The following is a 16,644-nucleotide window of genomic DNA, read 5'->3' as shown; positions in this document are numbered from 1 at the left end:
AAATCACATTTCAACAATCTCATAGTTTTAAGAATATTCATTCAAAGTGTTATTTCATGCCATTTTCTTTAGAAAATATGTCCGATTCCACCATGTACCACCAGAGGCAGTGAACACTGGCTTAGATTTTGTGATTTTTCATCCAGAAGTGAGATATTTTATGAATCTTTTAACATTTATTAGAGTTTTTGGAGCCCAAATACCACAGTGCACTAGACAAAAAGTAGAAACACCAGTGAAGGTCAGTTGTTTATCACAGATCAATAGAATCATTTTACATTTTAAACCTGTTTATTTCAATTTGGCTGAGTTTTTTGTTTTTTTCGAAATGGAAGCTTTGATTTGAAATGATTACCTTCCTGATATTATTGTGCTGCCCTTAGAGAAATGACCTTTAAGTATATTAACTTCATAAAAAGTGATGATTGTCAAATATTTTGTACATGTGGTGCCTACTGATGCCCTCTCTCTTTTGTCCTCTCTTCTCCTGTATATAAGTTAACAAGCCAGGACAGTTCTTCTTGTTTCCAACTTTCTGAGGAAGACTAAACACATTCTGCTACTCCTAATTTAACTTTTATGTGGTGTTTGATTTATTTTTAATAGTCTTAATGGTTATTTTAAGAGTTCACTGACTTAATTTTAAGACTTGTTGCGTTTTAGCCCCAAGACATGGGCAACAGTTCACTTCTTGTGCATAAAAGGTATTGACTCCTTAATCAAACAAGTCTGGATTTTACTGTGGCTGAATAATCAAACCATTAGCAACGCTTGAAATAGCTAAAAAGTACTCCTCCACCAAGGATGAACAATGTTGTAGATTTATGTTATTAATAGAAAATATGTATCTAAATTAACATTGTGTTAGACAATCATGTTGATTGCCTAATAGTGTCCAGGTTTTTGAAGAATACAGTAATCCATACCTAGGAATAAAAACCTTTTTAAGGTGAATTGTCCAAAATTCAGGCCACTGAGTTTAGACAATTTAAACTTCTCGTATTGCCATCAGAATTAGTGGGATTGCTCCAAGTTGACCTATGAGTCATGTAAATGTGGTTGCAATGAGTTATAGTGGTTTAAATAAAACAGTCACACATACCATGTCTATGCTATTACAGTAATCAGCTTTGGGTCACTAAACAAAAAACTAACAAAACAAACAAGCAAACAAATAGCAAATGAACAATCCATGTCCAAATATGTACTGTGCCAAATTTGGAGAAGATTTAATGACATTTCTGAAAGTATTGAAAAAAAGTTTGAAAAAGAAAGTCTGTTTGGTCTATCTTGAATTGAGGAATCATAGAAAAAATAATTTTGCTTCTACATATCATGGTGCAGGAGATATGAGCCAGAACTTCCTCGTTGTAGTTCCCCTAAATTTAATTGAAAATCTTTTATGTAGTTCTTGAGTTATCCTGCTAACAGACAAACAAAGAAACAGACCCATAACCTCCTTGGTGTGGGTAATAAAGCACACAGAAACTCATCAATCAGGCTTTTGGAGGCTTGAGTAATGATGATTGGAGTTAAATAACTATGATATTTGGGTGACTTGGCCAATAAATATTTGTAATAACTAAGCTTTAAGCTTGACTCTTCTGAGCTTCCCCTTCCTGTGGATCAATGTTAAATTAGCTGTGAATTCCACTTGACTTATTACTTGTTTATACAGCATAAACCAACAAACATAAACCATTGTAACAACAATTCTAATGAGAATCTCAAAGCGATCCAATGTGGGATATGAAGTCATTTGTTTTCTTGGCCTACAGATGTTTTCTAAAATAAATGCATAATGAGCCACATGTTATGTTTATGGTAACAATATCTTTGTAATGCAGCATTACACAGTCAATTTCTGAGACATTGCTTAAGAAGACAGTTTTCTTTTCCAGAAATGCAGTGGCCATTGACTGCCACTTAATCTGGGTTGGACCGGTGCCTAATTCTGTCTAGTAATTATTGTACACTGTGTGATTTGTGTGTTAGCTGTGTGCTGCCATGTTAGGAGTTGCCCAGAGTGATGAGCAATGAGGCTGTTGACTAGGTATATTTGTCAGTTGCTTCTGTGATTTGAGTCCAACCCCACATCAGACAACACAGTCATCCAGTGAGAGCTTTTCCTCCTTACTGAGTTAATGGCTGTCATGTCGTCCTGTGTGTGTATAAACTACTCACTACACACAAAAACCTTCAAGGTGAGAGATTTTGTTGATCCATGTTATACTCCAGCGCGACCTGTGAACAGTCCGGCTCTAGCGATGCACACAGAGCTACACACTTGGAAGAAGCTATAAATTGTGTCAGTGGAGTCGTAACCTCGACATAAAGTGAGCAGAGAAAAAAAGTCGCACAGACCTATTTTGCTCCTACCTGACACTGCTGAATTAGCTCAGTGCCCTGATGGATTACCTGCGGCTGACCCTGGGTGTTAGTTGTGATGAATCTGTCCAAAACCATCTGGGGCCCCACTAGAGTTATTGCCTGGCTGTTATCAGCTGAAAGCAGACACTGACGTGGTATGTTGTGGCAAAACATCAGCACCAAGATGGCTTTTGTTTAACATTTGCAAGTCTGGATTGTTACTCGGGAGAAAAATGTTGGAAAGTTTGTCTTCTCGCACAGAAAGATAAAACTAGAGTGAGCTCTTAGAGCTTAAATTGTCTTGTAAAAATCAGGATTGGCGTGATGGAGTGGTCTTGAATCAACCTTATCATGAATATTTTTTCTGTCCTGATTGCACAACGATTACAATGAACTTGTCTCTGTGAAATGATTTAATGATGTAATTTCAGATGTTGGAAATACCAGAGTGTGACACACATGTGAGCGGACCAAATGCATCAGTATTAAAGCCTCTGTTTGCCAAGAACATTACGTTTTGTGGAAGGAATTTTACATCATGTCAAAAATCAGAATAACCTCCCCTCAAAATTCTCACAGTGAGATGTAGTTCTCTTCTTTTTGCTTTTAATGAGATGTACAGAAGTCATACAGAAAGCAGTGCATTTTAGTGCAAGTTTTATCCAAGTAATGACGTGATTAATTTTTATTGGCCAGTCACTTCAATTAGTGTCAATCTGTTACGAGTTTTAAGTCAGTAAATATATATTATGTATACAGTATATTATCATATATTTTGTCTTTTAGCTAAATTAATCTTCTCTGGGACTGGTGCTTGATTTCATTGTTCACTTAATTTTCCTGCGAGACCTGATACTGCAGGTCATTATCATCTCTCACAATGGCAGGCAGCTAATTGTTCACCTTGAGAAATGATTGGGACAATGCTTTTTTTTCTGCTGTCCATCTACTGTATATCTAGCACATCACTTGTGTCTTCAGGACAAAGAAATTATGCTCTGCTTGACTGATTCAGTTAAGCTTTTAGACCTGTCGATATCTAAGTTGTTTAAGAATCAGAAATATGACCCCTAAGGGGACTTGTATTGGAGATTCTGGCTCAGAAAAACTTTTTCGCCTTTTTGGTGCAGTGAAGTGTACTCTTAATCCTTTACTCCTCCTCCCTCAGCTCCTGCTCGCACACTTGTCAGTCATCTTGATGTGCTGTCTTCGTCAAAACACCATCTAGCCTGAGGCCAAGTGACTGGCATCCATAAAGCGAAAGGAAGCTGAAGTTGAAGGCCGGGAATCTGCAGTTTAAAATGCAATCCAGGATGTTTTTTTCTTAGTTATTTAGCTCTTGTCTTTGCATGTCTGGCTTAGCATTCAAGTTTGAGTGCTTTCTGATATTGTTGTTGTTGTTTTTGCTATGACTTCCTCCAGATAACCACAACAAAGCTCAACCGTGACCGTGCCCACAGCAAAAACTACGCAACCAAAAGTGTATTGATCAGCCTATAAAAGCCTGCTTAGAGCAAATGGACCGGAATGGATAAGAATGGTGTGACATGTATGCAGGCACGTATATGCAACATTGCAGACAGACAGTCAGGAGTTTTATTATCTGGAAGCTATCATTTATTGTGTTCATTATATTAAAAACGTGTATATTATACCTTTGAACTGTACATACACAGGTTTTAACGTAAATGGAGCTTGTATACAGTACCAACAGAAGAAACATCCTACACTACATGCATACATTCAGTACAACAGTACTATGCCGCTAATAAAATAGAAAGACTACCTTTAGGGAAAAGACTCCATTTTCAAACACTAAAACCATCAAATGTACGTTTTCTGAAAGCTGACACTCCAAAATGGCGTCTGTCTTTCTTCAAAGTACGCAACATGTGGATTGGTCACATCATTCTTATCCACAGTAATCCCCTCGGTGTCAAGAGTTCACAGAGGATTGATGCATCTCTGATGCTATGTCAGACATGTGCTTTTTATTTGGTCACCAGGCAGCCGCGGTGCCTTATCAGCACAGCAGAACCAGCTGGGAATGCACTCCTGCACTTTGTTGGGGACATTGGAAAGAAGTGCCTGAAATGTTCAGAGTTTTAAAATACACTTCTATCTTAAGTTTCATGTACATTTTCTTATCTTATATCTTGATCATATTTTCAGTATTTCTCAAGCTCGCAATGTGTGTTTTTTCTTTATAGACAAATTTCCACACAGAATTCCGAAACTAAACGACCTCAGAAAGTTTAGATATTTTTCCATTGAAGGAACCAAGTGTGTTATTTGAAGTCTCTTTGCCTTAATTCAAACTCCCCAAAAAAGGCCCCACAACAGAGGCCATAGCTTTCAGTGGGCCATAAACTATACAGAACTGGATATTGCTTATTGTGGAAAGCAAATGGAAGCTTTGAGTGAATCTTATCCATTGTTTGCCCCAAATTCGAAATCACAGACTTCAAAGAACTTTACAATCTGTACAGCATACAGCACCCTATATCCTTAGACTTGTCATTCAGATGAGATAAAACTCCCAAAAAGGAGGAACAAAGAAAAACTGATGTACAGAAATGGACAGAATTATGGACCAAATCTTTAAACTGTTAATAACCACTTCCAGTATGATTGTTTATTTCTGGAGTTACAAAAACAATAGTTTTTCTTATTTACCAAAATATATATTTTTTCACATGTACAAAGTATTTTTTTGGCTTTTATTCCCTTTATTTGATAGGACAGCTGCAGACAGACAGGGAAGGTGGGCAGAGAGAGGGGATGACATGCAGCAAAGGGCCGCAAGTCGGATTCGAACCCTGGGCCGCTGCAGCAAGGACTGAGCCTTGGTACATGGGTTGCCAGCTCTACCCACTGAGCTAACTGGGCGCCCCAAAATAACTTTTAAATAAAGAAAGACTTCTACTTTTTTGATATTCTGTACAACATACGCAATTTGATATATAGTCAAAAGATGATAAGAGTTGAGTACCCAGCAGGTGCCTGCTAACATTCAGTATCAACAGAATTCACTTTACAGTATCTTGGAAGTTTCTTACTGTCAAGTTGTTATTGTCATGGTGTTTTTGCTGTTCCTGGATGATTGCCTTAAATCAAGCAGCCTGGGCAATACCTGACAAGTCATTCCTTTAAATTTATATTACCACTAACATTTGAGTTTTTGGTAACTATTGAAGAGATTAGTTGATAACAAACAAGCCGCAGTTGTTTCTTCTAGTAATATGAAGTACATATCTCTCTGGTACAAGAGGATTTTTACCTACCATTTAAATCAAGACATGCAGACAATATTGAAGCTTCAGCGAACACAGAGAAGTGAAATATATATATATATATATATATATATATATACAAATTATTACTCTCATTGTGAGTTAAAGTGCTTTTCATTAGCTATGCCCAGAACCCATGAATTATTATTATTTGGACCGGCCTCAGTATACCACAGTAATCTTTCATTGAGAATTAGATTTGATAGGAGTCCAGTGCCAGCAGGATTGTGGTGAGTTCATTTCCTCCATGTGCAGCGTGGGAGGAGGAGTGAAGGGTGCTTTGGGGGGCTGCAGAGGGGCAGTGGTCTTGGAGGAGTTAAGAATGACACGCAATTAATCAGACTGCGTAGACGACCGATATCACTTCACTGTGGAGGCTGGAATAGAGGCCTGTCTGTACTGAACAGCTGCAGGAGGAAACCGGCCCTTTGCCTTTCATAGACATGTGGACGGAGGGAGGAAGAGAGCGAGAGTGAGTGAAAGAGGGAGAGAGTGTGTGCGTGTGTGTGTGTGCAAGGCCACTTACAGATGGGATGGAGGAGGGGAGGAGGAGACGAAGAGGAAGAGAAAAAAAAAATGAAGGTTTTAACTGCCTACCCACATCTGTTTATTTAGAAAAGAAACCATTGTGTCATTCAGTTATTCTAACAACCTACACCAGGGCCAATGTTAGTCCCACAATGACGGCTTTTTAAATACACAGTTTACACTCCTATGAAGTGGCCTCATAACTGCGTTGAAGCCTCAGGAACGTGCCAAATGGGGGAACATGCTAAGGTTTCACATTCCCTGCCGCACTACTTGACGTCTCTATAGCAGACTGTGTTGCCAGAGGTTGGCCGGGGGAGATCTGGTGGGGGCCATTTGTCTTGGTCTTGTGTGCTTTTTCTGGGTCTAATCTCTTAAATTGGTACTCGAGGTTTGGAGGCCTGCCAAAAAACTGCAGGGGGTTCTGGGACACAAGTTTGAAAGCCATGGAGAGATGGTATTCTGCTGTGTGTTTGGTTGTTTACATATCCTATCAGCTGTATACTCAAAGACTGGGTAGCGTAAATGTTAGAGATGCACAGAGGAGTTCAGTGGAGTCTATTTATTTTATTTATTTCCAATCTAGTAAATTACAAAATACAAAAAGGTCATTAAACCTCCCATTGCCAGACAAGAATATTGATACTGGACAATTCTGCAGAACCCCAGGCTACGTCAGTAAAAAAGTATATAACGTCCAATGCCAAGATGTTTTTTTTTTTGTCTAATGCCAAGGTGCCAACACTTTCTACAATACTGAAGCAGGACAATGATATGGGAATGATTATGGTTGTGGCAAATAAACTGTGGTCAAGGTATGGTTAGTGTTAAAACACTTAAATTAATGTATGTATACCGGTAATAACAATTTACCAAATGGCAATGGTAATCAGTGTGACACACCAACACTCATAGCGTTGTTTTTGGCCACAGCAGGCAGCAGTTTTCAATCAAAAAACTCTTAAAAACAGCATCAAACAGAAGATAGACACAGCTGATAAACACAGTGACACATTAGCAGCTAAAAAGCCAAGTATTTCCAGCATGAGTTGGTAGAGACCAAAAACAGAGCTAAAAGAGAGTGAAATTGAACTTACATTTGCCGGGTGGCTGGAAACATGACACCCAAATGAATGATAATGTTGCTTCATAACTGGATATGTATATAAGTAACTGTTTAACAAGTTCACCACATCAACTTAAAAAGTGACGATATGTCAGTGTTATGTTTGAAACTAGTTTCTGCCTTTCTACATATAGGACACATTACTTCCTGCAAGAGCGCTGAACTTGGATGGAAATCGTGACCTGAATAATCATTTAGCATGAACATAGTTTGTGGGATACTGGGGTGCGTCATAAAGACATGCTTAGTATAACATGAAATCACTATAAACCTATGTTTTACCATCACATATAGCTGGGTATTGAACCCCAATAGTACCAACTGAAATGGGCACATATTATCAAGTTTACAGATCTGCCAAGAATTGAGAGTTGGCTTCAAATGTTTGACTTTTTTTATTATTTTTTTCTTTTATCAGATGGTTAATTAAGTAAATGAGGAAATGTTCCTACCTTTGTGTTTTATTTAGGCAAAATTATTTTACTGCTGCTTGTGTTATGGCAACACTAAATGTTGACACATTGAGAAGTTGTGTAATACATTTTGTAAATGGGACAAAATAGGTTGTTTCTTTTTATAGAAAAATATGTTATTCCTCAAACCAGGGTATTTAACAAGTTATCCCTTTGGAACTAATTCAGAAACTCAGCAGCAGTATCAGAAGATTGCATACAGTACCCAGCTCTACCATTATTCTACCATTAGTCCTCTCAAATGAAATTTTCCATTTATGTCTTGTTTGAATTAATTAATTAAGTGTGCACAGGTCTCTATCACTTGCTATAATGAAGCCGAGCCTTTCATCAACAACAGATCAGGAATGTTTCGCAGTTGTGGTCAGAGTGATTATGAGTATGTTTGCTTTGTTGTGTTTTTATATTGTTACATTCTTCCATGCTGCATTCCATGTTTGGGAGATTAAGGTCGTATGTCTGTGTCGGGGGTTAGGTCTTTATTGGTTTGTCCATATGTGCTGGTGTTTGTCTGAAAGGCCTTCAGGTCTGTATGAACAGCCGCTCATACAGGCTGATGGTAGAGCAGCATGTGTTGCAACAGCTGCTTGTGTAATATGTGGTGTGTGGAGGCCATGTAGAGATTCATAGAGGTTAGTCAGGGTAAATAGTGCAGACGTTACCTGGTTGTAATTACAGTTCTAAAAGCACATGCTCCACCCCTAATGGACTTCACTGTTAGTTTACTGGAAGTAAACATTAGGGCCACGATGAGTGCTTCATAGTCAGGATGTCTAGGGCTACCTGATTTAGAGGCTCAAATGATGGGCCTGACAATCCCTCCAAGACTGTTTTTCAGCTTCCACTTGGGAGACAAGCGGGAAGAGGAGGGCCTCAGTCTCTGGATGCCTCAATAAAATGTCTCTATGACCAGGTGCCTTATAGCTGCAAAGAGCCCTTGTTGTCGTCTGTGAGAGAGAGAGAGAGAGAGAGAGAGAGAGAGAGAGAGAGAGAGAGAGAGAGAGAGAGAGAGAGAGAGAGAGAGACTGGAAACCACATGCAATAAACAATCAGCACAAACCAGGGATGAGGTGGTTCATGATCAGCACAACCAACCCATTTATTTTAAAAATTGTGTATTGTTGTAATATTAACTCACATTTAGATTTTTGCAATTTCTGTTCCTTTTTTTAAAACATTGGTCAGTAAAACCCCAGTTTAAGTTCATAAATGGATGCCCCTAAATTTGTTATTTTATGGATGTGAGACACTGAAGAATCTTATTGATGATATGCTACTGTATATTGGGCGCCACTAAACAGAACAAATTACTGACTTATACAAACTATGACTGCTGCTGCACCAGACCAAAATGGCCAAATCTGTGATAATAATTTTGTCAGTTTGTTTCCTGTTTTGATGGAGGATGAAATGTGTAGATCAGATCATGTTGAATCTTGTAGAAATTCTAGTGCAGTGGACTGTGATAAAAGGGTCAGCAGGATCAGTGCTTCCTTGACATGATGGATGATTTTAATCTTAGTGATTAAAGGAACACGCCCCCTTAACACTTCATTTAACATTTTACACATTTTGCAGGATTTTAAAGAAGGGGTCCGTCCTACTTTAAAGCACAACACCCAGAATCAGGTAAGTTGGTGCATAATTATTAAGCATAGAACAATATAAATGATGATAAAAATAGAGACAATAAAAGGAGCCGTAAAGGAAAGTGCATTAATGTAATGCATATATTCAGGGTGGTGGGTTTAAGAGTCAGTGTCAGTGGGGGTCCCAGGCCTTGTTGATCAGGCTAGCTGCAGATCGGAAGAAACTGTTCCTGTGGCGGGAGGTTTTGGTCCTCATGGACTGCGGCCTCCTGCCAGAAGGGAAGTGACTGAAGGAGTTTGTATCTGGTGTGGGAGCTGTCTGTCACAATCTTACCTACACTTCTCAGGGTCCTGGAGGCATACAGGTCCTGGAGGGATGGCAGATTGCAACCGATCACCTTTTCAGCGGGGCGAATGATACGCTGCAGGAAAGGAAGCTGAATTTACTACTCTTTAAAACTAGAGCTTTTGTTTTTAAGAAAAGCAAATAGTATTTATTTCCTAAAAACTGCATTATATCAGTGTTTTTGGACAATGTGTTGTTGTGGTTTAGTGTAACACTGTCACATAAGCAAAGCAATTTCTAGGGATTGATGACTTGCAGCCAAAGCACTATAGAAATGGTACAAAAATAGGTGGTTTATTTATGGCTTTCTGCCATTATCTGACAACTTGTACAATTGTAATCACTTGTGCGTCACTCTGCAGTTCTAAACCGAACAAATCAACACAAATCCCCCGGAAGAGCACAGACGAAACAGAGGCAAATTAATGGGCAGACATGAGGAAGGAAATGAATCCTTAATCTTGTTTGGTTCTGTTCCAAATAACTTATCACTTGCCATTATCGCTTCTCTGAAATCCCAAAGAGGAAGCAATTTTAATGGATAGTTCCTGCCAACTCATTTCCTGTATCCTGATATTTCCTTTTTCAGACAGCACAACTCTGAGCCGCTCTGCTGGGATTCAACTGACACACAGTTACTGATGAGATCCTCACAACACGGCTCTCTTTACACCTCAACAACAGCAGACCTGTGAGCATTCATGAGTTAACAATTTAGATACCGTGGCAGTCAAAATGTCATAATGTAAAACATAAGGCAGAAATGTCTTTTAATGTCACAGTTGACTGTGAAAGAACAAAACAATCCTGCACAATGTTGATTACTTGTAATCACTATGATTGTACTCTCATTAATAAAGTGAGGATAAGTGATAGACAGTGGGCAGGATTTGTTTGGTTCATTCAAACGTATACATCCTTTATAGTGCAGTCTCTGTTATGTAAACTTGAGCATAGATGAAGATTTTACAGCCCATTTTAAAAAGACAAAACTTGACTGAACCTCGAAAACCCTCAATGTTCTGAACACCAGCAGGGGATGGTTTTAATATCATTATGTTTGTCCCTTAATTGGACTGTTGCGGCAAGAACTCTGGTTTAATTGAGCCCTCAAAGTAACGACACTCCGCTCTCAGTGCAGCACATCTGGTTTAAGCGTACAGCTGTTGGCAAAGGCAAAAGTGTTGGATGATTCGATCATCGTTTTTTTCCGTCTGTAAGTGTTCAGGATGAAAGATTTTTAATGTGGTTGATGAGTTTTTAAGGAGGCATTTTCTCCTAGAAGTATAATCCATTTTCAAAATATGCAAATTGTTATGGACTCTGAAAAGCTAAATTGCTGCTTTATGTACACTGTTATAAAAAAGATAAATGAATGAATACCTCACTTAAATGGTGATGCTCTGTTTCATATTACAGTTGTGCTAAAAGCACTTGAAACAATGAGGACGTCGGTGTTTCGAAATCTTTTGTCGAAGCACACAGTGTTTCCATTCTTTGTGCTGGAGGGAAAGCAGGAGAGGGACTCCTGAGGTATTGAGTTCCCTGTATCCATCATTTTCGACGAGTTGGGACCTTGGAGTAGCGCCAGCAGCGTCTGCGCTAGCCAGCCGTAACTGACATTGAGTGCATTGTTTGCAGTGGGAAGCTCACGGCTGTGGCCTAAAGGTACATTCCTGAGATCAGAATGCTGTTTGAAACACAAACAGCCTTTGTGCCCTCACTGCTCTCTTTCCCTGACTCCCTCATCCACATCAAGCCTCAAGAACTAAACTGCCTCCTCTCGCTCATGTGTCAACATGTGGGCTATCATTTTACTCACACCCACACACACACATACACACTTGTGTCATTTTGATGATGAGGTCCAGGCAGATATCTAATCTCTTGGAAAGAAGCTGTAAAGTCAAAGCTGTTTCTAAAACAAACAAAGTATTCTGATTTTTATTGATGTTTTTAATGGTCAGAGAAAAATCTAAAATACACATTCAGGGCTGCTTCAAGAAGAGCTCACAGGTCTTACATTTTTTACTTTCCTTCTTATACTATTGTATTTAGTTATGTATTAAGTATGTTTCTGTAGTGGTGAATTAATGTGACAGCAGTGATTAGAATTAGCATACGTCTGCCAGATGCTCAACCTGTTTCCATGAATAAGGACGTTTACATGCAAAATAGTGCTGAAATGAGTAGTCGATTCATAGTAGATTAACAGAAAAAGTAAAATTAATAATTTGATGATAGTGTTTAAGACATGTTTTAGGAAAAAATAAATAAGTGGTTTCAGCTTCTCAAATGTGAATTGTTCGTTTTCCAGTTCATATCTTTGAACTTTGAGCTGTTGCTTGGACTAAACAAGACATTTGAATGTGTAAACTTGGTCTTCAGTATACTATGATGGACAGTTGTCAAATTTCTAGACCAAAAGGTTAACCAGAAAACTGTGTTTCAAGCCTGTGAGAGTCGAGGTGACATAATAAACACTAAAGTTTTTTAACTTTTAGCACAATATCAGAAGATATTTCCAGTGGAGTTTGATAGCAAACTATCACTTCACCGCTGTGTTTTTATTATAATATTTTTGTGTCTGTTGGTGTGTTTTTATGTCTCGTATAAACTCCTGGATACCTACATTTCTAGCAGGATTAATACAACATAATTTTATATTTATAAATCTATAGTCTATAGTCTATCTTGACACCTGTTTCACAATGCTAAACTGTTGGAAGTTAATAATGGAGAACATCACTACAACAACAACAGATTGAGGAAATGAAAGTTCATGATCAGTTAATCAGAAAATCTCTCCTGTCCGCTTAAAATCACAGGTTGATGATATATACTACAACAGAGGTTGAAGTCCTTCAGGTTTAACGTATAATCAGTATGACTACTCTGGGCAGGATTAATATCAGATCGCATGTTAAGGCAAGACACAGCAAAGAAAAGTGCCAGTACTCTGATTCACCGGCTTAACCCTTGACAGCGTATGATGTAGAGCAATAATATGGGAAGGGAAGTTAGCCTTAATGAGTGATTATATTAAATGATGTTCACTGAGTGCCCTGTTATAGGACAATTAATTTGCACTCAACTACTCTGCTGAGGAAGAGTTAATAGGATGTGGATGATTAAATTATCAGTGAGGATGCTGCACAAATCATTAGCACTGCAGGCATGAAGTTGTGGAGTTCAATTTATCACTGTACACCGGTGCAGTCATGGTGTCATTATCAATTATCTACAGGATATTAAAGTATAAAAGGTTGTGTTTATTGGGCTGTCGTGGTGGATGAAGCACGTACCACATACTGTCATTGTGACGTCCCAAGTTCGAGTACCTCTGTTGCATTCTGTCCTCTCTCTGTCTCATTTCATTTCCTGTTGGCTCCCCACCTTTGGATAAAGAAAACACAAAACACTATAGCTATGTTTTGTGGCTGTGAATGCACAGCAAAGTACATACAGATTCAATTTTAATAAAAAACTTGTTATAGACGTATAGGCTTTTATTATTGTCCTTGTAATGCAGTAGAAGTCATGGGACACTAAACAAAACATTCTGAACCTATAACTAATAGGGCCAAATACCAACAGCATGTTCATGAAAACTTGTGTTTTTTCCTTTAAAACCTTATTATTTTATATCTTATCTTTTTAGGATGTACATGAAAAAAACTACTCTTCAAATTAAGATATTTAAAAACATAAGGTGGCGTATAACACATGTCACAAGCCATTTAAATTACTTTTATTATCCTACATGCCTTAATGTATTTAGTAGCCGAATATTGTATATTAAATGTATAAACCAAAGGTTGTGATCATAATCTTGACGAATACCAGCAATAGTTTTTATGAAAACCATACTATCACATGCGATATATGAAGTTCTGCGAGCATAAGAAGTTTACTAAATCGGTCCCTCAGATAAAATATGAGGAGGACTGCTGTCTCCACTAAATCTACTCTGCAACACATTCATCCCACCTCACCTTGTATTTCCCCAGACCATCTTCCTCCCACCCTCAACTCCCGCCCATCGCTACGTAGAAACCCACAACAAGTGGCCAACCAATGAGAGGCACCTCGCTAATGTGTGGAGAGGGGGCTGAGGAACAGAAAGACAAATGCTCAAAGGGGCGAGAGTAGAGGACCACTTTGCGACCCACAAGGGTTGTTGTTTTTCCCCATGCACTATTTGTTTGCACTCCCGTGCGCACAAGGACTGCTAAATGATCCAGCGCAGTTCACCAAAGGGCTCTCGGGACTTGTCGGGTTTCGCTTTTTGGTGGAGATCCGCTAGCACAGAGGACGCAAGAGGGAATCGCTGAGCTGGAGGCAGTTTGTTGCATGAACTCAGAAATCACTGCGATGGAATGAGCCGCTGCAGAAACTCTCCTAAACTTGTGGAGAACTTTTCTTTTGGCGCATCTTTTACCCCTGTGAGTTTCTGTCCTAGTTTTCGCCCCGATCATGTATGGATAACGGGAGGATCGCTCAAGAATCCGGCTCAAATGGATCAGCGCTGACGGGTTTATGGAGCCGGGATTACACAGCGTAGTGCCAGCCTGTTGAACGCCCACACACGGGCCTATCACACACCATCTGCCTCGGAATAAATAACGCTACCCAGTGAAGACACTATCCATGGAAGTGGTGTAGAAGTTTCACATATGACACTGCTGTGAGCTTTGCAGAACAATGGCAAGCTCTGGTGCACTGGCACAGAGCGTCTGCAGATCTCTTTGGCCTCTAGGCTGTGTGCTTTTGTTTTTTGGCTACTTATCCGTGGCCTCGCCGTCCCACGGTCGGCGGCTGATATGCTGGCAAGCCATCATGAACTGCCAAGCCGAGCCCGAGTGCAATTACGCATACGATCACTACACGCGCGCATGTGGCCCCGTGCTGAACGGGGAGAGGAAGAAGTGCCCCAGCCACTGCATCTCCTCTCTCGTCCAGCTCAACCTGACCAAAAGCGGGCCGGCTCTGGAAGACTGCAGCTGCGCCCACGATCCGCTGTGTACGAGCACCAAGCGGGCCATCGAGCCCTGTCTGCCCAGGACTACCAGCACCGGCTGCACGGAGGCTCGGCGACAGTGCGAGAGGGACCAGCAGTGCAGCTCCGCTATGCACGATTATTTGAACCACTGCGGGAAACTTTTCAGCGGGGCGATCTGCACGAACGCCTGCCGGAACGTGATCGCGAACATGCGTAAAATCCCCAAGGGTCAGCAGCTGGACACTTGTATGTGTGACGGGACGGAGAGGGCCATCTGCGAGTTTGTGAAGAGCAGCATGAAGACGCTGTGCTTCGACTCTCCGGTGAGGGATGAGGGCAGCGGGTCCGACTACGGCCAAGACGCAGATTACGATGACGAACCCTCGGATCAGGACTATCCGGAGGATACGAAAAGCGGAGCCTCTCTCCCCACTGCCCACTGTGTTTTGACCCTGTTGGCATCCATTTTGGCTCTGTTGCCCCTCATTTAGTCCCCGGGTTCATAATCTGCCTCGACTATTGTCCGGATAAAAGGCAATCTAAACTTTTGTCACTCGTTGACCTGTTACTATAGTGAAAGGTTAGAGCCTCAGAGACTAAAGGAAAGGGTGTTTTGGCCCAGGCCTTGTTTGATTTAAGAGTGTTAGACGAGGATATCACATCAGGATATTTTCTATGCAAATGAGACCAGATAGATATTGTTGAAACTGCCTGGACTCCAGGCTGTTCTCTTATCAAACCACACCACTTCACGGCTCTCCAGATGCTTTGCTTATGTGATAAGCTAAATTAGATTGCCTACTTTCTCCCAGTCACAGACTCTGATAGTAAAGTTCTCACGATAGAGACACAGTTGGCTTGTTTTGGTAACAATGCAACAGTATCAGTACATGCTGTGCACTGTCAATCTTTTCTTTTTTTTTTTTTTAAGATATGAACTATTTTTATATGACACTGTTGCCATTTGGCACCAGGCTATCTGATTTACAAGTATTTAATGCTGGAATCTATTAACTTGTAAATAGACAAGGAGTTAAAGTGAAACAGTAATTTATTACATGCCACCTAGTTACATCCAAATGTTCATCATGTGAATAAAAGACTGAGAATTCCAGCTTTAAAGGGAAGTTATTTTGACTGTATTCTCTTCAAAGATAATGTGCATTGTATATATGTGTATAGCCTATATAGATTTTTTCAGAGAATCCTCTATGTTTGAGGCTATGAGATGATTTATTCACTGTGTATAGCCTAGAGAGAGAGAAATGTCTAAATCCACTGTATGATTGCCTTATTGATATACTTTTATAGAAGGCATAAAGAAAACTTGAAGTTATCATTCTTGACTGTGAGTTATTTATTGAGTATTGCCACATCACTACTTTGATAAGTGTTGTGCCTTAATTTACACCAAAGTAAATTTTGAAAACATTAATTATGGTGGAAAATACATGTTTGATCAGTTAATGTAAGCTATATAAGCAAAGACCTGTTAAATTGACAGAAAAGCATCAGTATAAATGCTCTATTTCCTCATATGACCCCTTTAAGTTACATAAGTTTGGAGTAACTTGCCTAATGTATACACTTAAGTATGGTAACAAAAGAAAAATCTGATGAAGTGTGTGTAAATGTTCACACACTTATTTATTAAAACCCTGTGTTAATTTCTGCATAATGGTTACGGTCAGCTGTGCATAAAATAAGCCACTTTAATGGTTATAGCCACTTATTTTGATTCATAATAGGCTAATTTACAGTGCTACATGTTGGCTTTGCTCTTTAGTTTGCTTTTACAATACTGATTAATACTGATTAAGGGGTTTAATCCATTAATAATGTATTGCATATAAATCCGGTTGCCTATGAACTAATTTCACTAATTTAAAGAAACATTGTTTTTAAGTGGGAGGGTGT

General features: G+C 39.5%; 1 protein-coding gene across 1 annotated transcript; it reads left to right on the top strand.

Moving 5' to 3' along the window:
• Positions 1-13,831: 13,831 nt before the first annotated feature.
• On the top strand, positions 13,832-16,063 carry gas1a (growth arrest-specific 1a). The gene has a single exon (XM_051423198.1). The coding sequence runs from the start codon at positions 14,430-14,432 to the stop codon at positions 15,216-15,218; it is 789 nt and encodes a 262-aa protein (XP_051279158.1). The 5' UTR covers positions 13,832-14,429; the 3' UTR covers positions 15,219-16,063.
• The last annotated feature ends 581 nt before the right edge of the window (positions 16,064-16,644 follow it).

Source organism: Dicentrarchus labrax, unplaced genomic scaffold (genome assembly GCF_905237075.1).
Source record: "Dicentrarchus labrax unplaced genomic scaffold, dlabrax2021, whole genome shotgun sequence".
NCBI lineage: Eukaryota > Metazoa > Chordata > Actinopteri > Moronidae > Dicentrarchus > Dicentrarchus labrax.
The sequence above is the reverse complement of the archived record's forward strand: the minus strand, read 5'-3'. Positions and strand labels throughout refer to the sequence as shown.